The sequence below is a fragment of the Corvus moneduloides genome, chromosome 8 (genome assembly GCF_009650955.1).
Source record: "Corvus moneduloides isolate bCorMon1 chromosome 8, bCorMon1.pri, whole genome shotgun sequence".
Lineage (NCBI taxonomy): Eukaryota > Metazoa > Chordata > Aves > Passeriformes > Corvidae > Corvus > Corvus moneduloides.
Window position 1 is genome coordinate 14,169,078 of NC_045483.1, and position 26,192 is coordinate 14,195,269.

General features: G+C 59.2%; 4 protein-coding genes across 10 annotated transcripts; 2 read left to right on the forward strand and 2 right to left on the reverse strand.

The window, feature by feature from the left end:
- Positions 1 to 2,366: 2,366 nt before the first annotated feature.
- On the reverse strand, positions 2,367 to 14,413 carry RRP12 (ribosomal RNA processing 12 homolog). The gene is made up of 34 exons (XM_032116122.1): positions 13,983 to 14,413; positions 12,870 to 13,105; positions 12,686 to 12,769; positions 12,372 to 12,448; positions 12,086 to 12,191; positions 11,797 to 11,913; positions 11,544 to 11,682; positions 11,107 to 11,234; positions 10,721 to 10,819; positions 10,544 to 10,635; positions 10,355 to 10,466; positions 10,100 to 10,197; positions 9,849 to 9,963; positions 9,456 to 9,598; positions 9,164 to 9,285; positions 8,969 to 9,033; positions 8,697 to 8,859; positions 8,452 to 8,606; positions 8,005 to 8,072; positions 7,721 to 7,814; positions 7,359 to 7,517; positions 7,155 to 7,235; positions 6,967 to 7,072; positions 6,716 to 6,823; positions 6,457 to 6,614; positions 6,016 to 6,107; positions 5,765 to 5,923; positions 5,418 to 5,590; positions 5,163 to 5,279; positions 4,809 to 4,858; positions 4,452 to 4,530; positions 3,401 to 3,468; positions 2,921 to 3,003; positions 2,367 to 2,729 (listed from the first exon to the last, which is right to left on the reverse strand). Exons 1-34 carry the CDS (start codon positions 14,185 to 14,187, stop codon positions 2,627 to 2,629), a joined length of 3,954 nt encoding a protein of 1,317 aa, XP_031972013.1. The 5' UTR covers positions 14,188 to 14,413; the 3' UTR covers positions 2,367 to 2,626.
- A 154-nt stretch (positions 14,414 to 14,567) lies between these two features.
- Positions 14,568 to 17,186, forward strand: PGAM1 (phosphoglycerate mutase 1). The gene is made up of 4 exons (XM_032116123.1): positions 14,568 to 14,777; positions 15,142 to 15,416; positions 15,918 to 16,098; positions 16,195 to 17,186. The coding sequence occupies exons 1-4, from the start codon at positions 14,636 to 14,638 to the stop codon at positions 16,362 to 16,364; spliced, it is 768 nt and encodes a 255-aa protein (XP_031972014.1). The 5' UTR covers positions 14,568 to 14,635; the 3' UTR covers positions 16,365 to 17,186.
- Positions 17,187 to 17,755: 569 nt separating this feature from the next.
- EXOSC1 (exosome component 1) lies at positions 17,756 to 20,082 on the reverse strand. Of its 4 annotated transcripts, none has more exons than XM_032116274.1 (8): positions 19,980 to 20,082; positions 19,660 to 19,775; positions 19,415 to 19,489; positions 18,741 to 18,829; positions 18,493 to 18,526; positions 18,318 to 18,368; positions 18,155 to 18,239; positions 17,756 to 18,057 (listed from the first exon to the last, which is right to left on the reverse strand). In XM_032116274.1, the coding sequence occupies exons 1-8, from the start codon at positions 20,008 to 20,010 to the stop codon at positions 17,942 to 17,944; spliced, it is 597 nt and encodes a 198-aa protein (XP_031972165.1). In that variant the 5' UTR covers positions 20,011 to 20,082; the 3' UTR covers positions 17,756 to 17,941. The 4 variants fall into 4 exon arrangements, with proteins under 4 accessions (XP_031972165.1, XP_031972166.1, XP_031972167.1 ...); XM_032116275.1 differs by having other exon boundaries at positions 17,756 to 18,011; positions 19,980 to 20,081; XM_032116276.1 differs by lacking the exon at positions 19,415 to 19,489.
- An 87-nt stretch (positions 20,083 to 20,169) lies between these two features.
- ZDHHC16 (zinc finger DHHC-type palmitoyltransferase 16) lies at positions 20,170 to 25,923 on the forward strand. 4 transcript variants are annotated; one of them, XM_032116271.1, is made up of 12 exons: positions 20,170 to 20,226; positions 20,975 to 21,065; positions 22,456 to 22,708; positions 22,927 to 23,121; positions 23,343 to 23,431; positions 23,637 to 23,665; positions 23,870 to 24,003; positions 24,238 to 24,285; positions 24,829 to 24,914; positions 25,195 to 25,318; positions 25,391 to 25,461; positions 25,809 to 25,923. In XM_032116271.1, the coding sequence occupies exons 1-12, from the start codon at positions 20,208 to 20,210 to the stop codon at positions 25,921 to 25,923; spliced, it is 1,254 nt and encodes a 417-aa protein (XP_031972162.1). In that variant the 5' UTR covers positions 20,170 to 20,207. The 4 variants fall into 4 exon arrangements, with proteins under 4 accessions (XP_031972162.1, XP_031972161.1, XP_031972163.1 ...); XM_032116270.1 differs by having other exon boundaries at positions 25,195 to 25,461; XM_032116272.1 differs by lacking the exon at positions 24,238 to 24,285.
- Positions 25,924 to 26,192: the final 269 nt, after the last annotated feature.

Sequence of the window (26,192 nt, forward strand, 5' to 3'; positions counted from 1 at the left end):
GGGGACTAGGAATTAACGTAATATTTTTTTAATTGACTAGATTTCAGCTGGAGTGGTCCCTTGGCATTTTGAACCTCCACACTTAATTATCTTGCTGCCAATCATTTCAGCTTAAACACCAAAGCTCCTCTTATACTGCTGGCCCCTGGAGGGTTTTCCCATCCCTGCACCATGTATGGGAGGAATCCCAACTCTGAACTGGGGAACCCTGAAAGGTGCTGCAGTGTGCTTGGAGGATGGTGGTCCATCTGGATGTTGGGTGGGCACAGCCCCATAGGGTACACCTGTCCCTGATTTTAAACTTTAAGAATCAGGGTAGGCATTTGCAACTGTCCCAGCCCAGCCAGGGGACACCCAGCCAGCACTGTTAGTCCTGCCAGCCTCTCCTCAAGCTGGTATCTGCAAGGGTTAGGAACCCTTTGTGACAATGGCATATGTAAGTGTAACTCAACACTGGCATTTGTGGGAAGAAGTTGCATGGTTTAAGAGCTGGTTGGGTGAACAAATAGCCTTCAAGCCACCTCCCAGCTTGAGCGACAAAAGCCAAGCATCTCTCCAGGACCCCAACTTGTGCTTCTCCATTGGTAACTGCAAAATATTTGTGGCAGGTAGCTGCAGGAGGCAGGATCCACACCACCCCTCACCCTGCCCCATATCAGAGAGCTGTGGTAAGGCTCCTGCGGGCCCCCACAATGCAGCTCTGCTCCCTGCCAGGGACAGCTGCTGGTGGGGAGCAGGTTTGACTTGCAGCCAACCTCCTCAGGCAGGATGACATCTCCTCGCCAAGGGTTTCCATTGCATTACATGATTAATTAGCTGATTAACAAGATGTTGCTGCAGTAGAATCTGTTCTCTGGACACCGGCTCAAGTGAACACCATCCTCGGTGCTAATACTCTTCTGTTCCATGCAGGCATGCACTAATTTAAGCAGCAACATGCAAATGAAGAACAATACAGTGAGTAAGCTGGAGCTCCTAAATAAATTAGCTGCAGCTACAGGCCCTGTCTCCAAGGAGAGAAGGGAAAGCACAAAGACAGCTCCGCTGCGCCTAGAGCCACAGGTTACAGGTGTTGGTGTCTCAGAAGGTGACTGGTGCCTGTCTCCCCCTGTCCTGCTCTCAGGGGAGGGGAGGGCATCAGGCCCAGGCTGCAGGCAGCAGAGGAAGATGAGTGTAGCTCCTGGTCACAAGGTGCTGCTGGAGAACCCTGTCCCATAGGCCAGGCTGTCAGCTCCCTTCTGGCAGGATGAGCAGCAGCACCTCAACATGGTCCTGGGGCTCAAGGGTCCCAGTGAGAGCCCTGGGTGGGAAAGCACAAATGGAACAGCACTCCTGACAAGGCAGGACCAGTATCAGTACAAGAGCTCCTCCTCCATCCCAGGCTTTTAAAAGGATCTTGAAAAAAAAAAACCGAAGCACATAAGAAAGCCACAAAACTGGATTTGCAGCCTCCAGAAAGAAGCCTGCAGTAAGAGGCTGAACAAGCACAATCCCTTTAGCTTATTAGAGAACTGAGAAGCATTGCAATTCCAGCATGTAAGCTGCCACAATAGGAAATTACAAAGGGCTGAAGGCTTTTTAACATGGAAGAGGAAGGGAAAGCCATCTACATTCACCAACACCTGTTCTTTGCAGTGCAAGCAATGGGACCTGTATCCAGTACCCTCAGCTCCACTCTCTTCAGCACGCTTCGGCCAAGCACCATCTTTTGGGCTCAGCGTAGAAGTAGTTGGGCAAAACCAGATGCTCAGGCCAATGTGACAGGGCTGAGCAGCTAAAAAGGTCCAGTATTACTTGTGCTGCACAGGTCTAGCTGGCAGGAAGTGGTCAGAGCAAAGAGCTTTCCTCAGCTCTCAAAGGTAAGAGAAAGGGCAAGGCACAGAGGTTTGCTGGAGCAGTTTTCCAGCCAGTTTGAAGAAATTTGCAGTGAACTGTTCCTGCCCCACCATCAGGCATGGCTGCTATGGGAAAAGTGTCCAGTGGCCAAATGGCAGACACTTCACACATGGCACAGATTCCCTGGCCACAGTTTTGGGCAGAAGAGCCTGCCAAGGAGGAGTTTGTTAAAGAAAGCTGGTTGTAAGGACTTCATCCTCTGTGGCTTTGTTCTATGGCAGGTCCACGCCTCAGCCCTACTGCACGTGTGCCCCACTGCTCTGTGCCACAGTGCTGCTCCCAGCAGCCTCCAGGCAAGGCCAGTGTGGGACAGAGACCTCTGGCTCCCAGTCCAGGCTGATGCTGGCCTGAGCCCCGTGCTATGCAGCCTTGCAGGAAGCAGCCCTGCAGCAACAGAAGGACCTGCTGCACACGGACAGGAGGCAGAGCACAGTTATGCAAGCTCTGAAGGGAAGGAGAGGAGGAATCTGGGCTGGGTAAGAACAGAGGGTATTTATCAATATAGAGAATTCTTTACATATTACTTGCTCTCTCACACACACACCCATGCCTGTACCAGGCAACCCAGCATCTTTCCCCAGAGACAGAAGGGCCATCAGTCCATAATACATCCAAGTGGCTTCCCAGGGAGTCTCAAACAAATGGAGGTCACCTTCAAGAGGACCCCCAGCTCTTCCACTCACAGGATGCTGTGTCCTTAGGTAGGAGTAGGTCAAGCACCTGAGTCTCCTCAGGAGCGCTGGGACTTTAGACGGTTCCTGTGGCCAGCCTTGGCCCCACGCTGGGCTCCCTTCATCAGGCCTTTGAACTGGCCCTGCATTTTTGCCCGCTTCCTGGAGGGAGCAAGGAGCAGAAGCTGGGTTGGTGCAGGCACTGAGCACAGCTAGCACACGGGGATGCTGCTCCAGACTCCGCAAGGAGTGGCACAGCAGATGACAGGGAGCTCCCAAACCCACCAAGAAACCCTAATGAAAAGCAGGATCAAACCTGTTCCCACCCCTGTGCCCTTCCTGGTTAGCCTCACCTTCTGTTGAGTTTAGCTCTGTTCAGGGGGATGTAGGCATAGGGGTCGAGTTGGCCCTTCTTCTTCACGTCGCCTTTACCTTTCTGTGGGAGACAGCAACATGGGAGAAGTTGCAGCACCAGGGAAGAAGCGTGCATCCCATTTTAATGCAACCCTGCCACCCTGCTATCCCAAAGACTGTATTGCAGTGGGGTGCCAGCTGAGCACACTGCCCTGGGAGCTGATTTCCCACCAAGACGATGCTACAGACGCCTGCTTTGAACAGTGAGCAGGAACTGTCCATGGCAAGGATAGGACAGGAACTTTGAAGTGGGCTGGCAGTGTTCAGAGATACTGAGTGTTTGGCAGCTCCTCTTGGAGCAGAGATCCCCTCCAACCTTGGTGCTACTGGACCAGACTCCCAACACAAACGGTGTTTCCTGCCCCACCAAAGTCCAAGCGTCCCCCCCACCCAAACCCTGCAACCCCATGGATCCTCACCTTGGATCTGTACTCTGCACCAAAGGCTGGCTCCTTGTTCAGCTGTCGATGGATCCCAGAGCCTCCAGCTGGAAAAGAGAATGTGTGTAGGAAGGGGGTCTTAGGGCTCCCCTTGCCTAATTCTAGGCTGTGGAAGCTGTTCCTGTTTTTGTCTCCAGCTCTTGGGTGTCAGGAGAGAAGAGGGGTGGCCATTTCCCCCAAGCAAAATCTCTGGAGAGATGTGCAGAGAACTGCCTGAAATTAATGAAGGTAAATGCACCAGGCACCAGTTCAGACTGGGGGTCAACCTGCTGGAAATTAGCTCTGCAGAGAAGGATTTTGGGATCCTGGGGGACAACAAGCTGTTCATGAGCCAGCAGTGCCCTCATGGCCAAGAAGGCCAGTGGTGTCCTGGGGTGCATTAAGGCACTGCCAGCCGGTAAAGGAAAGGGATCCTGCCCCTCTAACTCAGCCCTAGTGAGGACGCACCTGGAATGTTGTGTCCAGTTCTGGGCTCCTCAGTACAAGAGAGACATGGAGCTCATGGAGCTGATCCAGTGAATGATTAAGGGACTGGAGCATCTCTCTTATGAGGAAAGGCTGAGAGCTGGGCGTGTTCAGCCTGGAAAAGAGGCACCTAAAAGGGGACCTCATCAATGTCTGTAAGTATCTGAAGGGAGGGTATCAAGAAGATGGAGTCAGGCTCTGCTTGGTGCTGCTGGGCAATAGGACAAGAGGCAAAGGCAGAAACTGACGCATAGGAAGTTGCACCTGAGTATGAGAACTTCTCTGCTGTCTGGGTGACTGTGTACTGGAACAGACTGCCTAGAGAGGCATTCTGGAATCTCCCACAATGGAGATACTCAGGACCTATCTCCATGTAATTGTGTGCCATGCTCTGAGATGACACTGTTTGAGCAGGGAGGCTGGACCAGATGACACACTATGATCCCTTCCAGTCTTACCCAGTCTGTAATCCTGTGACCTTTGCTCCAGCTGCCCTGAAGCAGCACAGCGAGATGGGTACTGGCCCTCTGGGGAGACCCAGACTGGGCACAGGCAGAGGACTTACCTCTATACTGAGAATAGGTTCCAGCCTCAGCTTCCTCATCATCTGGCTCCTCTCTGAACCGACGCTTCTGACTTTTCTTCTGTAGAAAAAGGCAGCAGGAATCTTGCAGCTGGCTTGTCATTACAGTTCTGCCCTCCCATCAACCCCCAACCTCCCGCTTCCTCCCATGGGCACCCAGAGACCTTCCAGACGGCGCATTCCTATCCCAGACAACTTCCTGCACCCCTCCAGGCAGCTGGCACTTGCCCGGTGTCCCAAGGCCTCTTGGGCAGAGCTGCAGCTGCCATGGCACAGGCAGTGGTTTGGCAAGGATGAGTTCCCCCAGCAGCTCCTCAGGACCACGAGCCCCATACTCACACTGCGGAGACCCACATCTTGCAGCACATCTGCCATCTCCTCATCTGCTCCTATGGTACAGGACAAGGTCAGTGCATGATGAGGGCATGGGAGAGCCCTGGTACTGTGCTAGCCCCTGGAGGGGGCTGCAGTAGCAGGGTGCCCCTGCTGAACCAGCACCCTCCTGATGATGTAAGGTGACTGCTTTCCCTGGGCAACGGCCCAGAAGAGAGCCACTAGGTGTGACACAAGGCCATGCCAATTCCTGCCACTTCCACCCACATGCCCCCAAGATCCCACGTGCAGGTGGCAGGATGAAAACCATTCAGAGACCCAGAGCAAGTCTAGCGTGGCCCCTGTCAGCCCAGGCAGTACCTTTGGCTTCATCATCATCCACCTCCTCTTCCTCATCACGGATGATCAGGCGTCCATCCTCAGACATCTGGAAATCATGGCTCACTCCTCTGGACCGCTTGGGGCCTGGCTTGGTGGCTGCTCACAGAGAAATGGGTCAGGGCCTGGAGAAGGATCCACTTCTGGGAGCAGCTGTACCCCCAGGGCTCCTGTGCATTGCAGCAGCCCCTGCCCCATCTGTCCCACCCCAGCCCCATCTGAAGCTCCACTCCTTACCCAGCACCCGCTGGGACACATTGGGGTCCAGGAAGTTGAGGGGCTCATCATCTTCCCCTTCCTTCAGCCATGCCTGGCCCTTCTGCCGTGCCTGCTTCCTCCACTCTTTGCTCCGTTGCCGTTCCTCCTCTTCCTCCTCCTCATCCTCTGAGTCAGCAAGGATCTCCTCCATACTGGTCAAAAGGTGGAAAGGATGATGGAAAATGGACTAAGCCCAGGAGTGCAGCCTGCCCCACAATGCACAGCAGCCCTGGAGATACCTCCAGCATCTCTAGAAGCACCAGCTGAGCAGATCCAGTGCCAAGCCCCCTGTGGGGGCCGCTCCTTCACCCCAAGCCCATCTTCACCTGTCTCCTCTGGGCTGTGGTGGTGGTGCCTCCTCCTCATCCATATCCGCAGCTGCCTTCTTCAGGGCACGCTGCTTGCGGCTCCGCGATTCCGCCTTGCGGATGTTCACCAGCACCTTATGGTACTCGGCTGGCAGCAGCCCCTTCACCAGCTCAAAGCTGAGGAAACACACAGAGAGCAGTCAGCAGCCCCCTTCTCCCGCACTGCTTCCCAGAGAGCTTCCTCGCCACCCCAGGAGACCCTGGCTTACCCAAACTTGCGGATGAACTTGATGAAGAGGTTTCGCAGCTTCATACGGAAGTGGCGTCTCATGTCATCTGAAAGGTTCCCCACAGCCTCCAGCTGTCAGGACAGAGACCCTCAAGACCAAAGCACTCCTGACTTGGGGACCCAGCCTCCCAGCTTTTATCTGCATGGCCACCTTGTTCACCCTGCTGCCATCTCTCCATGCCTGCCCCAGGTAGGGCCATGGGGAGTTCTCCCTGCTTGGCAGCGCTGGGGCTTTTTTGGCACGTCTATGCCAGAATTCCAGATTCAGGAGAGGGGCCTCCTTGCTGCCATCTCAGCTGCTGAGATCATGGTTGTTTCCTTGGCTCCCAGTCAGAGTGCAGCTGGAGATAGCCCTGGCTGCCCAAGGCAGCCGCAGTTCTGCCCCACCACCCTCCTCAAGGCACCCTGTGCATGATCTCACCATCGTCTGCACATGCTTGGCCAGGAGCTTGGTGTCCACCAGCAGCAGTGTGACCTTCAGGAATCCCAGGGCTGCCTTGACCACATCCCGTGTGCGGGAGGCCAGCAACAGGCAGATGTTCTGCAGCAGCTGCTCCACCACACTGAACTCCAGGTGATCTACAACCATGGTGGGACTCAGCCACAGACGGCTTCCTCCCAGCACCCACCTTCGCTGGAGGGCTCTGCTTCATGCCCCCAGCTCTCCTGCTCCTGCTCACCTTTGAACTCAAAGAACAGGCGGGTCAGTGCCAGCACAGTGCAGCTGATCATGGTGACTGAGCCAGTGAGCCCCACGTAGATCAGGAGCAGGAACCGCTGCATAGCCTCTGCAAGAGGGGGATGTCTCAGGCCCCGACTTGCTCTGTGTTCAGCAGCATCCCTGGACCATTTCAGCAGGATGCTGGCCATGGGTCTGATCTCCCTGGGGCCAGAGTGGCCGTAGGACTGAGCAAGTAGAACAGAAGCTCACCTTCAGGGGTGGGTCCAAAGCGGATGAAAGCATGCCCCATCTCCACGAGCAGCATGAAGGCGTTCTTGCGGGCCCCCACCGACACCTCCTTGGTGCATAGGATGACCTGGAGGAACACAGGCACGTCACCCACTGCTGCCACTACCACAGCCAGAACCAGCCAGCTTCTCACAAGGGACCATGCTCACCTCTGGGACCAGGGCAGTGACAAAAGGCTCGTGCTCTGCAGATAGCTGCTTCACAATGTGGAACAGGCATTTCAGCCGGGGCTGGGGAAAGAAACAGACCAGCACTGATACACCCAGGGACACACAGCTGGTTACCCTGTCGCCCACCCCACCCCTTCCCTCCCAGCAGTGGCTGGTCACCACCACCACAGCCCTTGTTCTCACTCTCTTGGCTGGGGATGCTGCACTCTTGAGCGAGTCCAGCAGCGCTGTCTGCAGGTCCTGGAGGTGGGAGCGGACGAAGGCCTGGCAGGGAGCGTGGGGAGCGGCACACACCTCCTCCAGCACGCGATACGCCTTCTTCTGCATGCTGCGCTCTTTGCTCTGCAGGGACAGCCAACATGCTCCCACTGTCAAGGCAGCCCCTCACCACGGTGTCTGAAGGGACACCAGCACCCCACACCACCCAGCAGAGACCTATCCCCTATGGCAGCTGCTCAATCACCAGAGTGTGGGTCCAAGCTGGCAGAAAGCAGAAGGTGCCCCACTGCAGCCCTTGCACCCGTCAGGGCTGGGGACCAACCCACCTGGAGGGAAGGCTGGATGGTACGGTACAGGGAGCCCAGGGACTGCTCATCAGCATAGGGTGCCATTGCCACTACCAGGTCCAGGATGGAGAGTCTGCAGCCGAGAAGGACACACAGCTGGTTAACTGTGGCATCACTACCAGTGCCTGACCAAGCTGGGATGTCAGCTGCAAGTCACATCAAGTGCACAATGGTGGCACAGCCTACACAGGACAGTGCCCTAGTGCTGCTCACCAGGAGCACACCAGGAGTTTTACCCAGTAGCACCAGCTCCCAGGTGTTACCTGGTGAACTCGGAACTCTCAAGACTGGCCAGCTTTGCACTGGCTTTCTCCAGGAATCCGCACACCATCTGCAGGGCAGGCAGAGAGAGCAGTATCAGAACTGAATGAAAGGAGTGCTTTTACAAGAGTTTGCAACCCACCTGGCAAACAACTTGCCACAGAACTTTGTGGAGACCAGAAGCACCAGTGAGTCCAAAAAGACCTGGACAAATTCACAAAGAGCTCGTGCATGATGGGCCAGATGTGACTGCAAGATTGGGAAATCCCAAACCATGGGCTAGAAAGGTCTCCCTACCCATGAGAGCAGGAAGGGCTGCTCTCTGGTCAGAGCCTTTCTTCCTGTCCTCTTCAATCAGACATGCACCAAAGCCCCATCACACTGGGTCTGGCTGGGAGATGCTGGCCTGAGCCAGGACAGCTTGCCCCAGTGCCCCATGGGCCCCTCACCTGAGGATCCGTGACAGTCAGGTAAGCACGGACAGTGTCCAGCACGGAGCGGCGCTGAGCACTTGTGCCCCCATCCTCCTCAGGTTGGCTGTACACGTTGAACAGGATGGGCAGGAAATTTTTGGCAAAGCGACCCACTTCTGCCCGCTCTGCATCTAGGGAAAGGATGACAGGAGGCTACAGATCAGCATCTCCCCTCCCACAGGCGACAGAGACCCACCACAAGGGTCTGTTTCCACCCCAACCTGTCTCGCAGCCTTTGTGGATGAGGGTGCGCAAGGCCTGGCACACAGTGGGGCGGAGGTCTGGGCGCTCACTGATGGCCATGCCCAGGGTGCGGGCCAGCCCCTTGAAGGCTCCCAGCACATCTGTGGGGTGGGTGCAGAAGCCAGGCAGCAGAGTCCAGACCTGAAAGGCAAAGGAAAAGGTGGGAGGCCACAGTCTTTGCTGAAGTCACTGCTCCCCAGCCTGGTACCAGGGGTACAGTATGGCAGGGCTCCCAGGCACTGCTTGTTACCTGCCACTGCAGCGTGTCGTAGATCTTGGCCTCCACACTCTTCCCAGCCTGGGTAAACTCCTGGGCTGCAGAAGAGAAAGAGAAGATGAGTGGAGCAGAAGATGTTGCAAAGCTTTGCTCCATCTCAGGGCAGAAAACGGAGGTCCCACAGAACACCCTGGACTACTGAGACCCCCACCATGCTGCTCTCCTCACCTCTGCTTTTCAGGGCAGCTGCCAAAGGCAAGAAGTAACTGGTGAAGAAGCCAAGCCGTGCACCCTGCACGTTGTCCCGCAGCACAGGCAGGAGCCAGCTGCGGGGAAAATCCAGCGTCTCCCTGCGGAGGAAAGGCATTGGTCAGGAGGGTCAGCATCAGATCCTGGGCACAGGGCACTTTCACCCAGCCCCAAAGCTGGGCACAGGTAGGCTTAGCAGCCACATCTGCAGCACTGCACGGAGACTGAACAGGAACATAACAGCTGCATGCTACCCCGTGACTGTACTCACTCCTTGCCATCGATCTGCAGGGGCACAGATTCCAGCAGCACCTCGGGACCCATGGTGCTCACAGCAGCCCCCACCGCCTGGTCCACTTCAGCAGTGTAGGGAAAGTGTGGGGAGAGACGCAGGTCACACAAGGACTGGAGACACTGTGGGGACAGGGCAGGACAGTCACAGAAGAGCCATGTGGGCAGGTCTAGCACATATCACTCACTCTGCCAGGGATGCCAGCTGCCCTGCATGTCCCTGTGCCAAGTGTCCCAGAGCTGCACACACTCTGGCCCCACACGGACAACAGAGCAGGGCAAACAGCATGACCCTGCTCCACAGCTGGAGGGGGAAACACAGGCACCCTACCTGCCTCTATGGATGAACCTGTGCCCTCCCAGCCTGACTCACCTTCCTCATGATGGGATGGCACTGCTTCCCACATGTCTCGAAGAAGACCTCCAGCACTCGCAGCACCTCATCCCACGCTGCATGGAAACGGTATGTCAGCCCTTCCTCCACTGATCTGGGGAGCAGAAAGGAGACAGTCACACCAGCAGTATTCAGGGTGCCCACCAAGCCTGCCAGACCCACTGAGGACTGGGCAGAGGCTGGTCAGCCAGACCCATGGGGACAGCCCCTCCCATATCACTGCTCCTCACCTGAACATCTTGCACAGGTGAGCAGCAGGGGCTGGGGCAGATGTGGAGACAGTGCCAATGTCCTCCATGTGGGGAGCAATGCACTCACTGAGGAGAGCCTGCAAGGGCAAGCAGGGAAAATGGGACAGCTGTTGGATCATGGAACCCCCAGCCTTGCAGGCACAGAGGGGCACGCCACTCCTTGGCAAGCCCCAAGGCAGAGCCCCCTGCAAGGCCCAGGGCATCCAAGAGGGGAGAGATGCCTTGGTGAGGTACCTGCAGGGTCTGCGCTGCTGCCGACACCACCTGGGAGTGTGGGGAGAGGAAGCAGTTCATGGCAGCAGAGAAGAGCCGGGGCAGGTGAGCCCAGCACAGGTCCTTCTGCAGCCTGGAGAGGAGAGAAAGGCCAGATTAGAGACCAAGCAGCTGCCTGTCCCCTTGCCCAGCCACGGCCCCTGCCTGCACCTGGCCAGGTTGATGTGTGCCCGCTCCATGGTGGACAGCCAGGTCAGAAGGGGCTGCAGGTCACTCGTGCTGGGCACGTAGTCGTAGAGAGCCTGTGGAAGCAGAAGGTGGGGTAGGCAGGTGGGTGCTGTGCAACTGCCAGCTCTGTCCCTCCCCACACTGATACCCCACACTCACAGTGATGATCTGGGCATTGAGCTCAGCTGGCAGGCAGGCCACGCTGGCCTGGGCACTGAAGAGGCTGTGGAAGGCTTGCATGGCACATGCTGTCACCAGCTGCAAACGACACAGTGTCAGGAGACGGGGCTCTGCTTTGAACCCACTGTCCTCCTACCCCAAAGAAGGCTCTGCTCTGGAAAACGCAGCACTGCTGCAACTGTGCCCCATCTGCACAGTCTCCCTCTTCCGTAGAAGTCAGGCCAGCAAGCTGTCCTGCGCTCTCCTCCATTTGCATCCTGCATTTCCAGCCTCCCAGTTGGCAGTGGAGAGAGTCTGATCCCTGCCAGAATGCAGCCCTTAGGGAAAGGGTCTGCCCTTGTCATCCCTGGAGCGGGAACACTCACCACATGGCTGAGGGTCATGACTCGGAGCAAGGTCTCACAGCAGGTCTTCACCAAAGCTGCAGGGAAGCAGGGCAGCACATCCCGCAGCAGGGCGAGGACATGCAGGGTGGTGGTGGCTTCCTTGGCACCTACAGGAGCAGAGCAACCTCTGAGCCTGTGGCACCCCACGGCAAAGCCCTGCCCAAGGCAAAGCCCCCCGACAGCAGTGGGGCTGACCCACAGAGCCAGGGTGGACACTCCCCTGCCTTCTGGAGAGAGGAAAGCAACAGAATGGCTGAGGAAGCTTCAAAATACCATAGGTGCCCCAAAGATATCTCATACCCTCCCCAGCAATCCAGTGTGCTGCAACCTCCCCTCTTCCCTCCAAGTCCTTATTGTCCCACTGTGGCAGAGTCCCCCACATTCAGCTACAGACCCCATGCTCCAGTGCCCCACACCTCCAGCTTTTTCAATCTCCTGCACACAGAACTTGGCGGTGGAGGGTGCTGCAGGGTGATGCTCAGGGGCTGCATCACCAAACATGAACTCGCTGCCCCTCAGGACAGAGCACACACCATACTGCGCTGCTTTCCGCACCTGGGGGAAGAAGAACCCAGGTCAGTAGAAGCTACAGACCAGGGGGATACAGCTGTCCCCAGAAACAAACCCCAAAAGCAGCATCATCTCCTGCCAGAAGCACTGGGCTCTCACCTTGGGCTTGGTATGAACACAAAAGCTCAGCAAGCCATGATAGACCTGCAGGGTGATGGGATAGCTCCAGGCTGCCAAATCTTGCTTCCGTAGCAGCGTGGCCAGGCAAGAGAGGACCTATGACAAGGGAGCAGCAGGGGCATTAGCATCACCCCACAGAGACATCTCCCTTTCACTGCAAGAGCCTCAGGCCGAGCACCCAGCACCACCCTACAGCAGCAGCCTTGACCCCAGCAGTCAGCAGACCCTGGGCAGAGCTGGCACAGCTGGCTGCCTCTTGGCTACTCACCCATCGTAGGGCAGAGGTGGAGCTGCTGCAGGCCTGTGAGGACACGATACTCATGAACGCTTTTGAGGCATCTGAGAACTTTTTAATAAGAACAGGGCTTGGGACCCTGCCAGGAGAAGGGAACATATCAGTGGGGTGAGGAGCAGATAGCTGCAGTCACACAGGGGACTGCATCGGCAGCTCACCCTAGCTAGGTCTCTTCCCCAGCCTGGGGAGGGAAACAGCACCAATCCCTTTTCCATGATTGGGTCTGGTAGCTCTCCCTGCTCCTCTGCCAGGCACTCACCGCTTTAAGACAAGGTTAAGCAGGTATGCAACAGCAGACAGTGACTCGGGGGACTCCACTGCCTCCAGCGTGGTCATCTGGAAACAGAAGATGGATAAGCGATGGGGAGCAGGGGCTCACACCAGGACAGCCCTTCACCAACCCTTGGCAAGAGGAAAAAAAAAAACCAGGAGCAGCCCAACAGCATCTCTGCTGAAGAAAAACACTCAGGGCCTTGGCTATAATCACAGCACCTTTCTCCATCCCTCCTGAGAGCCCACCCATGCTGCCAGCAGCAGCTCCCCTCGCACCTCTTCCACACAACCAGCACTCACCAGTGCAGCAAAGTACTCCGTCTCGCTCTCCTTGCCGCCCCGGGAGCGGATCACCTCTGTCACAGCCGCCAGCACGGCACAGATCTGTGAGCAGCCACCAAAGCAGGTCAGTACCCCTCAGCCTCACAGCCAGGGGGGCATCCCCACCAGACACCCCTGTCCCCAGCCCTGCTCCTGTCCATACCTCTTTGTGAGCAGCAGAGTTGGATTCCCAGAAGCGCTGCACCTTGCTGAAGGTGATGTTGGTGCAGTCGCTCAGCCCGCTCAGGAAGGTGCCAGAAGACTTCTCTGTGGCAGCCTCTTCAGCACCGTCCTCCTCCATACGGACCTGAGCACTGTCACTCGCCCGCTCCAGACGCAGGGACCCCGACTGCAGCTCATTGTGCAGCTTCACTGCATCCACCGTCAAGTTACTTTTCTCTGCAGGGGTGAGAGACGCGTCGGAACTGTGAAGTCACATTGCTCCACCATTCACCCCAAAATCCCCCATGCTCCCCTCCTCTCTCAGCCAGACTGGCTTGGCTGGAGCTCATCTCCAGCTTGTGGAACACAGGTGCTGCTTCACCCCAATGGGCAAAAGCACACGAATAACTGTAAAGAGCTCCTCATTCCAGTGAAAAGAAACCAGAGCACCATCCAGACATCTCCTCTGATGGAAGAGAGCATCACATCCACACAAACGTGTGCCGGTGTGCCAAGGCTTTAACACTAAGGTGCTTCTTGTACTCTGCCCTATTTATCGTCTTCCACCTGAAGCCCTAGCAACCAGACAGCCAGGACACATGCTGCACGTCCGTCTGAGTGCAGACATCAGCCTGCAGCCAGCATCTGCAGGAGAAGGATCTCCCTGGGCAGGAGCAGCCAGTGCTCTCGCAGTGCCCGGTACACTTTGGTTTACCTTCCCCATCATGTGGCCCATCAGTGGGAGCTTGTCACGTTCCTCACCGCACCAGACACCACAGCAGCGCTAACGGGTGTGGCCATGACCTTTGGGGAGCCTCACAGGGCGACAGGCACTGCAGCATGCGGTGCCCCATTCCGCTTCTGAGGCTCGGTGTCACGATGAGGTTAACTCGTTACGCCGCGGCCTCGGTTGTCCTCCCTGATTTGCAGCCTCCGCCGCACCCCGGAACTATCAGCGGCTCCGGTCTCCCTCCTGCCCCCGCCCCAGCTCTCGGAGGTGCCCAAGGTCCGCCTCGCAGCCCCCCGCGCCCCTGCACCCCTCCGGGAAGCGCCGGGCACAGTTCAGGAGCCGCCCGCCCTGGCGCCCTACCGTCCCGCCCGCCCCTGCCCTCACCCGCCGGCCGGCTGCAGAAGCGGCTGCGGGCAGCCAGGCGATGCTGGCGGGTCTCGGGGTTGGAGTCGCTGCTGTGGCCCTTCCGCCAGCGCTTCAGCTTAGCCGCGGCTCCCGACCGCAGCCTCCCGCTCCGCGCCATGCTGGACCCGGTTCCACGTGCGGCTGCGCCCCGCGCCCCCTTTCCGCTTCCGGCGTCAGCCGCCATCTTGAGTGAGGGCAGCGGTCAGGGAAGGCCTCATCCCGGCCCGGCGGGCGAGAAGCGGGGTCGGGGAAGCTCAGCGGGGTCGTGCCCAGTCGGGGCTGAGATGGGAGACCTGAAGGGCCCAGGGGCAGCCACCAGCAAGGGCCCACCAGCCATCCCCGTGCCGAAGCCGCGGCCCTGTGGAACCGTTCAGACCGAGCCCGTAGCCACGCGCGAGGAGTCACGCGTTACGTATTACTGCGTGTCGTGACGTCACGGTGACGCCACGCCCTGAAGGTCGCACCGCCCTTCGGGGCCGCGCCATGTGGTACGTGCGCCTCCGCCTGGCGCTCGTTGCGCGCATGCGCCTCCCCCGACCGGCGGCGCGCGGGGCGGGGCGGGGCCGAGCGGGGGCGTCAGTCGCGCGCGGCAGCAGCGTGAGGAGTAGCGCGCGCCGGTCCCTCAGCCCGCCATGGCCGCCGCGTACCGGCTCGTCCTCGTCCGCCACGGCGAGAGCGCCTGGAACCTCGAGAACCGCTTCAGCGGATGGTACGACGCCGACCTCAGCCCCGCCGGGCAGCAAGAGGCGCGGCGCGGCGGCGAGGCCCTCCGAGGTACTGGTGAAGGAGAGGGGGGGTGTCGGCCAAGAGGGGGGTCGCGGGGGACGTTGGGGAAGGGATACGGCCTAGTGCGGCCACGTCAAGCCTAATGGCTGCTGGTTTGGGGCTCTTCGGTGACGGGGGGGGGCCTCCAGTGCCAGGTCGGGGCTTCAGTACTGCTGGGAGAGTCGTAGGTACCGCAGTATGTTGGTTCTCCGGTGCCGGTTGCGTCCTGGCCACTGCCGGTTTCCGTAACGGCGAGGACGCGATCGGTACCGGTGCGGTGAGGCCGCCGCCCTTGCCCTTTCACCGGTTGCATAAGGCCCGGCACTCACCTTCCTGGTCTTCCCCCGCCTCCCCCTTCTCCCGTATTTTCTAGATGCCGGCTATGAGTTCGACATCTGCTTCACCTCGGTACAAAAACGGGCGATCCGTACACTCTGGACCGTCCTGGATGCCATTGATCAAATGTGGTTACCCGTTATCCGGACCTGGCGCCTAAATGAGAGGCACTATGGGGCTCTCACGGGTTTGAACAAAGCTGAGACAGCGGCAAAGCACGGTGAGGCGCAGGTCAAGATCTGGAGGCGCTCCTATGACATCCCTCCGCCTCCCATGCAGTCTGACCACCCCTTCTACAGCACTATTGCGAAGGTAAAACCCATTGCTCTTTGGTTGCCTTGTAGGGAGTCTCCTAAAAGTCACCTGCCGTGTGGCCTGGCTTCCTCTATAAGCTCTCCTGTGTTTCTGCTGTGTTACCTGGGGCTGTTCAGCATGGTGCTGGTTGGCTTTGGGCTGAGTTTATCTTACTCCCTCCCTGTGGAGTTGAACCCCTGGGCACTGCACAGACAGGTCCAAAGCAGAGGGGCAATACCTCTGTTAATCATTAGTGCCATGACCCATTCATGGATATTTGATCTGGTTTCTTTGCCCGGATAGGCAATGTATGACTTTTCCCAGGAGGGCTCATGGCCCTGACTGTGACTCATTGCAGCCTCAAACCTCAAAGGCACTTCCTTGCTTCCAAGCCTGGCTTTGCTTACATCTAGTGGGTCCGCAGGTGGAGAATTTGGGGGAGGGACAAAATCTTGCCACCATCTTCCCACACTGGATGGGGGGCACTGGGCTGCTGTGTGAGCATGGTCGTTCTCCCAGGATCGTCGCTATGCCGACCTGACAGAGGACCAGCTGCCAACATGTGAGAGCTTGAAGGACACCATTGCCCGGGCTCTGCCTTTCTGGAATGAGGAAATCGTCCCACAGATCAAAGAGGGCAAACGAGTCCTTATTGCTGCCCACGGTAATAGCCTGCGTGGGATTGTCAAGCACCTGGAAGGTAGGTCACCCCTGCAAGGGCATCCCAGGGACCTCCCTGCTTCCCCAGCTGGCCCTGTGGCAAAGTCCAGGAGTGATGGCACTGTTGTGTTCACAGGCATGTCAGAAGAGGCCATCATGGAGCTGAACCTGCCCACCGGCATCCCCATTGTCTACGAGCTGGACAAGAACCTGAAACCTGTCAAGCCCATGCAGTTCCTGGGGGATGAGGAGACCGTGCGCAAGGCCATGGAGGCTGTTGCTGCTCAGGGCAAGGCCAAGAAGTGAGGGCAGGCATCAGACCAGCATGTAGTAGAGCCCCCTGCCATTCCCCACCCCTCTGTTCACACCCCCACAGTTGCAGGAACTTGGAGCTGTGGAGCTGGAGCCGCTCCCCACGGTTAGGCCCATTCCCTCAGACTAGGCTCCCCTCTGCAGACAGCCTGGGGGCCCCGGGGCGAGGGCTGGACACGGAGGTCTGGTGTGAAAGGGAGCCCTGGCTCTGCCAGGCAGCGACCACACACCTCTCCACGCCATGATCCCAACCCTCAGACTCTGTCTGCAGGGGGACACACCGAGCAATCCCTTCCCATGCCAGGCTCCTCCTTTGCTTTTCATCCCTGGCAGCTCTCATCACCCGTTTACTGTAGTTTTGTCACTTGATTTAGTCCTGGGAGCAGTGAGGTGAGTGCAGTGCAGGCAGTGACCAAGGTGGGTTCCCCATCTCCTTGTGGGTGCGTAGCACAGTGACCGGGATGCCACTGGAAGGGTTGCGTTGTGGTGCATGTGGTACAGCACCCCAGGGTGGTACTCACGACTCTGGGCCCAGCTCTGCCAGCCCCTGCTTTAACTATACTGCCTTCAGACAAGGAGGGAGCCTGTTGCCTGGAGGTCCGTGTCCGCCACATACTTCCCCCAGCTGATGCCCATCCTCATCCTGCTGGTGAAGCAGGTGCTGTTGTGTCCCATCCCTCACGTGTGTGTACGTGGCCTGTCACTGTGACCTCCCCCCTGCCGGTGTCATGAGCCTGGGCTTGCACAGGGTCAGCGTAACTGTCCAACCATAGCAGCTGTCTTGTTCCAGTTCAATAAAGGAGTAATGCGCAATAAGGAGGTGTCCGTGTGTCTGTGGGCCATGGGGGGCTCCCTGCTGCCAGCACATGTGCAAGGCAGCAGTCACTGCTGAGCACAGATAGGAGGGTGCAGAAGCTGTGCCAGGCTCAAGGAGCAAAGCACTGCTCCACAATCCCTGCCTGAGAGGGTGACACCCTGCCATGCTGTGGTTTTTGGTCTCTCTGTGTGCCACACCCTCATCCCAAGGGCCGGGTACTCACTGGGGCCTGAGGAGATGAGATGTGGTGTCCCCAGGCTGTTTTCAGCCACAGCCCACACTGGTTATCAGTGTGCTGAGACAGGCTCTGCTCCAGCCTTGACTCCCACGTGGGGAAACCAACCTGGCAAGGCGAGTGCCTAGGGTGGTGCAGCCACAGCCTGGGGCTCTGTGCTGTTGCTCTCACTGCAGCAAAGGCACCCATCACTCCTCTTTCCCAGCACTGAAAACGTGCTTTCTCGTGGCCCTGGTGCTGTAGAAGCTGTTCCCTCACCCACTCTGCTGCAGGAGCCAGATCAGAGTGCCACAGGCAGCCCTGGCTCCTCCATAGGCTGTAATGAACAAAGCATGGAGCTCTCAAAAAATGTTTATTATCCACAAGTAGCAAACCTGTCCTGCCAGTGGGGGCCTGGCCGGACCTGTGAAGGAGATGGGAGCCCAGGGGCTGCTCTGGCTCCACAGGCCCCAGTCCTGCAGCCCCCTGCTCCCCCTCAGGCATCATGTCTGCAGGAACTGGGGCTGCACCCGGGCCACCTTACGGAACTCCTTGGTGTGTGTCCGTGGGCACTGCATCTCGCACCAGCTGATGGGCACCATCTGCACCCCTGGGGACACAGTATGTCAGGGTTGCTCCTTCCCAAACTTGCATTCCTCCATGTGGAGAGGGAGGCAGCTGCATCAGTTGCCCCTCAGGGAGGGATGAGGCAGAACTGTTTCAGCCTAGGCCCTGTCTCTGTCCTGTCCCTACCTGCTTCACTTCGTGCCACCACCACGCCCAGCTCATTCTCTGCTGTGCTCAGCAGGTAGTTGGACTGCGCATCCCCCAAGGAGATCTGGTTGGACAGGAGTTAAGGGAAAGACTTCCACAAGAGAGCTTGAGCCAACTCACTGTCCCGGAGGGGGAAGGATACAACTTTGGCCAGGACGATGTCACTGGGGCGGAAGCTCTTGTACACTTCTACCTGCACAGGAGAGAGCAGGCAACACCACACAGTGCCAGGGTGCTGTCAGTGGGGGGACAGGGCCCCAATGCGCAGAAACTGGGGGCGATGGGTGTGGAAAAGTTACTGGCAGTGCCTCACTGACCTTATCCTTCTCCGTGGCTCGGATATCTTCTCTCCTGAAAAAGGAGATGGAGGGATCTGAGTGCCAATGAGCAAAGGCGGCTCAACAGCCTGTGGCAGAAGCTACCCTGGCCTTCCTGGGCGCTCTCCAGGACCTGTTGGACACCAGCCCAGTGCTCAGGGCAGAGCTCCAGCTCAGGACAGCCAGCTGCACTGCCCACAGCAGCCTTCCTCCCCCCGAAGGGTGGAGGATCCTAACCTTTTCCCTACCGTATGGTCCCTCGGAAGGTGGATTTCAGTGGTGTGGAGCCAACATACAAGATGTGCACCTTGGCAAAGCGGGAGTTAATGCTGCAGACCTGCATGTAGGAAAAGGAGAATCAGTGCTCCAGGCAGGGAAAGGGCAAGGAGCAAGCAGGACAGGGCTGCCTGGGGAGCTCAGGTCTCACTTGGCCTCCTCCTGCCTGTGACCAAGCAATGGTGGGACACCTGGCAGCAAGCCAGGCGAGGAAGATGATACTTGTGCAATTCGAGGCACTAGAATAAGGCTGAGACCTGCAGTGATCCCAGTCCCTCTCCCTCCATCATGAATGTAAGGAAACTAATCCCTGGTCTGTGCCACCCTTTCTCCAAGCTGCTTGAGGCACTGACCTGCATGTTGCCTGCCCCAAAAAGAGTTATGGAAGGAGAGCAAAGAAAAACCTCCCCTCAAGCCCACCTCAATCCCAGGGCAGGTGTTCCTCATGCCAATACCCACTTTCTCTGTGAGTGAGGAACCCAAGGGAGCCCCTGAGCTGTCCCTGCCCTGGTGGGAGTTGTACAGAGGGGACAAACAAGCCCAGTGACTCCTCACCGACCCTATCCGCGAGCAGGAACAAAGCTCAGTAAGAGACAGAGGGAACCGAAGCCGTGCAGTTTATCAACGCAGTGCTCCAGCGCCCCACCTTGCATGTCACCACGGCCCCCACGTTGGGCAGGAGCTGGGACTCGCTGTCTCTCACCACCGACACCACGGGCAGCTGCAGTGCAAGAGAGAGTCAGCACAGGGCACAGCTCGTGCACAGGATCACCAGCCGAACCCCGTCGGAGTCCAATTCCCCGTCGGAGCCCAATCTCCAAGGAGGCTGCGCAGCCTGGGCGCACGGCAGTCAGCCCCGGGGAGGAGCAGCCGTGCCGAGGCCGCGCTCACCTCGCTGTCCTCATTCCTCCTCTCCAGGCAGCCGGCCAGCGAGGAGAAGATGAAACCATGACGGGTGTAGGTCCCACTGCCAGCCGTGGCCTCTTCCGTGCTGCACAGCCGCTCACCTGCGACACAAGGGGCTCAGGGGCTGCCGGGGCATCCCGCTCCGGGGACAGCGCTCGCTCCCAGCCGGCCCAGTGAGGGGCATCCCCGGAGCAAGCCCCTCCGCACTGCCTCGTCCCTTACTCCTCTCCTGGGTCACCGCGTCCCCTTCCCGGGCAGTAGCACCCCAATCGCAGGAGCCCCGGACCGCCCCGGGCGGCACTCACCAGGGACGCAGTAGCGTGCGGGAGGCGCCATGCTCGCTGCCGACAGGGCATCCCCAGAAAGCCCTCATCCTATTGGTCCCCGACGTCAATGCCGCGCTGTAAGCGGCGTGGCTATTGGCTCTCTTCTACCTGTCACGCTGCCTGCTGGGGGCTGTAGTCCAGCGACGGCAGAGGGCGCTCCCGGCATGCCGTGCGCGGGCGCTGCCCGTGGGCCGGCGGGGCCCGGGCATGGAGGCGGCGGGCCCAGGTCGGCGGCGGGCCCAGGTCGGCGGCGGGCCCAGGTCGGCGGCGCCGGGCGGGGATGTCAGGGCCTGCGAGAGGCTGTGGGCCTGGAGGGGCTGCGGCTGCCGTGGGGCTGGGCGGGCTGGGCGGCGATACAGAGGTGCTTTGGGGCGGGGAGCGCGGGGGCCGGCAGGCGATGGGGGATGCCTCGTGGGGCAGGAGGTGCTTGTGCAGAGCCGGGAGGCAGTGGGGGGGCTGTCGCCCTGGGAGTGCACTTGGGATGGGAGGCGGTGGGGGGAATGCTTCTGGTCTGGAGGGGCCGGGGTGCTGCGGGGCAGGGGGACCCGGGTGTTACGGGGCTGGATGCGGTGGGGCTGTTGGCGTGGGCAGCTTTTGAGGATGGGGCTAAATACCGGAAAGTATCTTGGCGCTGTGGAGCTGGGTGCTACTGAACCGGGGGAGCTGGGCGCTGTGGAGCCACCGGAGGGTGCCACAGGACTGCACCTGGGTGCCTGGACCTGGCAGGGGAAGGGCTCGTCTGTGCCTGGGATGGGGCCAAATCCGAGATTCCCCACCCCTCGGCGGCTGTGGTGATGTCAGTGGTCTGGTGTGTGGTGGTGGTTGCTGTCCCATTCTCATAGGCTCAGTGCCCCGCTGGGATGTGGGGACGGCCGTGGGCAGGGCGAGGGCCGGATCCCAGTGCCCCGCTGGGCAAGGGAAAATTGCGTGTCTCTGCTGGAGCCTCATCTCTGTGGTTGTGCTGCTGTCTGCAGGCAGGTGCCTGGGGACAGAGTGGGTCTTGCTCTGGAGCAGGCTGGCTGCCTCCCCTGTGGGTTCCCTGCCCAACAGCTCCTGCCTCTGTAGGTGAGGAAGCTTCTCCAGACTGCAGGAAGGTGCTGTGTCTTTGGAGGGAAGGGCTGACCTCAACACCTGCTTCTGGCTGCAGTGTCTTGTCTTTTACCACACTGACAACACAGGGATGTGTGCCACCCAAAGGCTGCACTGCAGGAGGTTGTTGCTCCACTTTGCACCTGCTGAGTTTCAAGGAAAAGCTCTTGGCAAGCCAAAGGGGAAATGTGGAGAAGAGGGTGGTGCAGGGGTTTGCATGTCCCACCTCTTCTCTACCAGGGTATAGAAGGTCTGGGCAGGAGCCATGCCTGTGACCTAGAATGGGCTGCTGGGTCTGGTGTCCTCATATCCAGTAGCTCCCAACTGTGGGGTCAAACCCACACTCCTCAGGCAGGGTGGAGGAGAGCCCTGGCTCCTTTGGGCAGCTCATCTGGATGCTGCAGCTTCTGCCCTCACCCTCCCTGCTACTCCCCAGGGGCTGTGCTGGTGGGCACAGCAATGCAGAGGGATGATCCCTGCTGGAGGGACTCTGAGCTCTAGCACCAGTGCCTGGCACCAGACCAAGGCGAGTGCTTGGCCCAGGCTCAAAACGTGCCTTGGCAGGACCCTGGGGCAGCCTCGCTGCTTAATATTGATGGGTACTGCCTGCACGGAGGACTGGGGGTCCCAGCCCTGCAGATCGTTTTCCCGTGTGCTGAGCCAGATCGGGTTCCTCGACACTCCCAGCAAAGCTCTTGGGCAGGATAAGGGGCTCAGCAGGCAGGGGAATGCCGGCCCGGGGCTGTCCCCGGGGCCCTCATTTGCTGGTGTGTGGCACTGTTCAAGGATCCAGGCGAGGAGAAGTAGGAAGTGTTGGGACTCTTGGAGTGAGGCTGTGAGGTTGGGAAGGGCACAGGGTGGCCTCCGCAACTTGGTCCAGAAGTTGAGGTGAAGGGAAGTAGCATCCTTCTCTTTGGGGTTAAGGAGGGACTAGGGGACGACGGGTAATCCTTTACTGGCTCTTCCACGTGTTTCTTGTGTGGATTCCCCTGTTCCTGAACATGTTGGGAAGGGCTGGGAAATGGCCCAGCATCCTGGATGCTCATGCCTTCTCTGGTTTCCTCTGAGTCAGACTCTCCGTGTCACTCCCCCGGCCCCCTCCCCGCTGGGAAAGACGAGATGGGACCAGAGAGCACCTGAGCCCAGATGCTGAGGGGCCTGTGCCCCCTGCTCCATGCAAAGAGACATCCCAGCGACAGCAGCCCCGCAGCCTCCAGGAGCCTGGGCTCAGCTTCTCCAGCTCGGCATCCCTGTCAGTTCAGGGAGCTGCACTACCGGCATCAGCACGTCAAGGGAGGGGAAGCCCTTCCTGAGGGACAGCCAGGCAGCAGGGTGGCCTGCCCACGCCGAGCTCCTGTCCCCCCAGGCGTGGTGTGGCAGGGATGAGGAGCCGGCAGCGGATGTTTGCCGCGGTGATGCGCCTGCTCCTCAAGTGCCTGCGGCTGGGCCGGCGGCGGCGGTTCAAGCTGGTGCGGCAGGTGGAGCAGCTGTGGCACTATGGGCATCTCTGCCTGCGCTCCCTGCTCTACAACTCCTTTACCAACGGCGATGTGGTGCTTGACTCCCTCTTTGAGCCCGTCTACTGGCTGGTGGACCATGTCACCCGGTGGTTTGGCGTGGTGAGTCCCTCTCACTGGGCAGGGTACACGTGGTGCTGGGGCAAGTGTGCTTCTGGGGCAACACGCTCAGGGCTGCCTGTGCTCTGGACAGGAAGTGAGCTGGGACCTCAGTGTGTGGTTCAGATTGGTTTCCTCTGGCTCTGTCCTGCCTGTGCCTCTCCCCAGGCAGTGAGGAGCAAGCGCTGCCCACTTCAGTGACCCAGGCCCCTTTTCTGTAGGTGTTTGTGGCACTGGTGATTGGGCTGACGAGCTCTATTGTGGCCATCGTGTACATCTGCCTGCTGCCCCTCATCCTGCAGACCTACACACCTGCTTGGATATGCTGGCACCTTGCCTATGGACACTGGAACCTCATCATGATTGTCTTCCACTACTACATGGCCATCACCACCTCACCTGGGCACCCACCACAGGTGAGGCACCGAGCGGCAGCGCAACCTCTCCCAGCTGGACACTGGGGCCAGCTACAGATGGTCACTGGGAACAGCCTGGTGATGTTGCAGGAAGCCTCTGGATTGGGGAAGCTAGGCTGGGCAGTGCAGAGTGCGGGGGCAGCGGGGAGTCATGGGAGGGAGATGCAGGAGTGTGAGATGCAGATTTTAAGGTGCACAAATCTCTTCTGACCTTGGCACAGGCCAAGAACGACCTCACTGGCGTCTCCATCTGCAGGAAATGCATTGCCCCCAAGCCGGCTCGCACCCACCACTGCAGCATCTGCAACAGGTAGGGCACCCTCCCTCTGCCTGGGGCAGCCTCTGGAACCCTGCTCCTCACCCCCTGCCCCAGTGTGAGACAGGAGCCCTTCTCCTTTGCTCTGCCACCTCCTTGCCCTGTCGCTTGTAGCCTGCAGGGCTGAGGGGTGCCTGTCCCCTCCCAAACACACCACTTGCACTGGCTCTGACACTGGCACTGCTCTCCTTTCTCCCAGGTGTGTGCTGAAGATGGACCACCACTGCCGTATCCTTCTGCAGTACTAACCGGTGGCACACTCCTGGGGGGAGCCAGCCCTGCTTCCCCTTTCTCTCCCAGTCCCTCCTCTCAAGGAGACAGCCAGCATAGGGATGGGTGATGGGAGCAGGGCCCAGAAGAATTGCCCTGGTCCCTGGGTTGGGTTTGGACCCATGGTCTGTCACAGTTATGTACCTTTAACCCCAGAGGCAGCCTGGCTAAACAACTGTGTGGGACACTACAACCACCGCTACTTCTTCTCCTTCTGCTTGTTCATGACCATGGGCTGCATTTACTGCAGCATCAGCGGCTGGGAGATGTTCCGGGATGCCTACGCAGCCATTGAGGTGAGCGGCCAGGCCCCGGCCTTCTCCTGCCATGCACCGAGGCTGCCTGGCTTCCCCAGGCTGAGCTTGCAGAGCAAGGCTGGGCCAGGCCTGGCCCCTATAGTGACTTTGCTTCCCCTCTTCGTCCTCCTGCGGGGCCCCCAGCTGCTCTGGTCCTGTGGGGGTGTGAGGGGAAGGGTCCCTGCCCCACTCCTCTGAGACACATAACTGGTGCCCTGTTTTCCATCCCCCTAGAGAATGAAACTGCTTGAGAAGGAGAGACTGCAGGTGGCCGCCAACCAGGTGGGACATCCCTGCCCCCCAGCTGCTCCAGGCAGTGTGGAGCAGAGCTGCCCTGCAGGCTGAGTCCTGCTTGGGGCTCTGCTCTCAAGGAGCACCCCACACCAGAACTAGCCCCCATGTTCATCTCACGTGCCAGAGAGCTGGGGCTGGCCAGGCAGCTCTGCTATGGACACTGCCTCCAGCAGCTTGGGGTCTGCCTCGCTGTGCACCCAGCTTCCAGGGGCTTGGGCTGGTGACAGCTTCTTGGCATGTGCTGCTCAAGCTGCAGCACTGCATACACATCTCACCCTGACCATCAGCTACAGTGTCCTGACCAGTCCCATGGCTGCTCCCTGCCCCCCTTACCTCCAGCCCACTGCTCCTCACACCAGCTCTGGGTGTCTGTCTGTCTCGTAGCTGCCTCCCCCTCACCCTGGCTGTTGCATTAGTTCCAGCTGCAGTCCTTTCTTGTTGTCCAAGCTCTGCAGCAGTGAGGGGTGCAGCAATCCCTGTCTGGCTTCAAGCTGTAGTTTGGGTAATCCTCCCCATCTGGTCCTTTTTCAGACATACTACCAGACCCCACCACCCACCTTCTCCTTCCGCCAGCGAGCTTTCCACAAGAGCGTGGTCTACCTCTGGGTCCTGTGCAGGTGAGGGGGGCCAGGGGCTGGGGAAAACAGAGTGAAGCCTGTGACATTTCTCTCCCTCGACCTGCCTATAGCTGGGCTTGCTCGCTCTAGCGGAGACGTCGCTGCCCTGCCAGCCTTGGGCCACAGAGAAGGAGAGATTTTGTCTCTCTGTCCAAGGAGATTAGACAAGCTGACCCACTTAACATGGCTGTGGGTGTGGGGAGGCAGCCTCAGCCCCCACCAGCTGCAGCACCAGGGAAGGAAGGCCTGTGTTCCACCTGCTGTCCCTTGTCCTACCTAGCTCGGTTGCACTGGCCCTGGGTGCCCTCACGCTGTGGCACGCTGCCCTCATCACCCGTGGGGAAACGAGCATTGAACGGCACACCAACAGAAAGGAGAGGCAGAGGCTGCAGAAGAAAGGCAAGGTGAGCACAGCCCACGGCACGGGGGCTGGCTGGGACAGAGCCAGACGTGATGCACCTCTCCCTGTCCTGCAGGTCTTCAGGAACCCTTACAGTTACGGCAGCTGGGATAACTGGAAGGTGTTCCTGGGTGTGGATGTGCCAAGGTAAAATCCTGGGGAAGCCCTTGCCTGAGAAGGTGGTGGCTCAGCAGCTCTTGGGGTTGTGGGAACAACAGGGGCTGTTCTTGGGCTGCTGTGGGAGAGGATGACAGTGAACATTGATCCCACACTCTGCACTGCAGTGGGCGTTTTAAGGCGTGGAAGACCTGGGCATCATCAGCCTTGTGCTTCATGAGCCCTGTCTGGTAACAAGGTGTGGCCTACCCAGCACACCTTTGCCAGGAGAATCCCAGCTGAGGAGCTCAGCCATCATGGCAGCTCAGGACATGGCTCCTCAGAGCTGAGAAGCGCCAAGACTTCACCTTTTGGCTGTGGCCTCCCTTTCCCCACAGGCACTGGCTCACCCGTGTCCTGCTGCCCTCTCCTCACCTGCCCCACGGGACAGGCCTGAGCTGGGACCTGCCTCCCTGTGTGATGGAGCAACATGCGCCACTCCTGGCAATCTGAGGCCCTGTGCTCTGGACGTCCCTTCCCACAGGCAGGGGAGCACGTGGGGACCCGCTCTACTGCTGCAGCTTCCTTTGGCCAAAGTGCCTGGCAGAAGGCTGCTGCTGGCACATAGTGCTGACCGGAGCCAGAGCCATGGAAACTCTATGGACACTGTTGGTGCCTGGATGCCTACTCTCTTGGCTCTCGGTGGCTGCAGGCAGCCCAGGGGCAAGGTGGCAGAGCTGCTGCTCCCTGCACCAGCTGAAGGTGCTGCCCTCATTAGCACA

Excerpts from the sequence above, each read along its gene's own strand:
- RRP12 (XM_032116122.1), bottom strand. The coding sequence starts at position 14,187 with ATGGCGGCTGACGCCGGAAGCGGAAAGGGGGCGCGGGGCGCAGCCGCA. Across the intron at positions 10,636-10,720 it reads TCAATGCCCAGATCATCACT|GCTCTCTACGACTACGTGCC; the intron begins GTGAGTGTGGGG and ends CTGCTTCCACAG. Across the intron at positions 6,824-6,966 it reads CTTTGGACCCACCCCTGAAG|AGGCTATGCAGCGGTTCCTG; the intron begins GTGAGCTTCTGT and ends CCCCTCTTGCAG.
- PGAM1 (XM_032116123.1), top strand. The coding sequence starts at position 14,636 with ATGGCCGCCGCGTACCGGCTCGTCCTCGTCCGCCACGGCGAGAGCGCC. Across the intron at positions 14,778-15,141 it reads CGGCGGCGAGGCCCTCCGAG|ATGCCGGCTATGAGTTCGAC; the intron begins GTACTGGTGAAG and ends CGTATTTTCTAG. Across the intron at positions 16,099-16,194 it reads GATTGTCAAGCACCTGGAAG|GCATGTCAGAAGAGGCCATC; the intron begins GTAGGTCACCCC and ends TTGTGTTCACAG.
- EXOSC1 (XM_032116274.1), bottom strand. The coding sequence starts at position 20,010 with ATGGCGCCTCCCGCACGCTACTGCGTCCCTG. Across the intron at positions 19,490-19,659 it reads GGAGGAATGAGGACAGCGAG|CTGCCCGTGGTGTCGGTGGT; the intron begins GTGAGCGCGGCC and ends CTTGCACTGCAG. Across the intron at positions 18,240-18,317 it reads ACATCGTCCTGGCCAAAGTT|ATCTCCTTGGGGGATGCGCA; the intron begins GTATCCTTCCCC and ends CTGTCCAACCAG.
- ZDHHC16 (XM_032116270.1), top strand. Across the intron at positions 23,122-23,342 it reads CACCTGGGCACCCACCACAG|GCCAAGAACGACCTCACTGG; the intron begins GTGAGGCACCGA and ends ACCTTGGCACAG. Across the intron at positions 24,004-24,237 it reads ATGCCTACGCAGCCATTGAG|AGAATGAAACTGCTTGAGAA; the intron begins GTGAGCGGCCAG and ends CCATCCCCCTAG.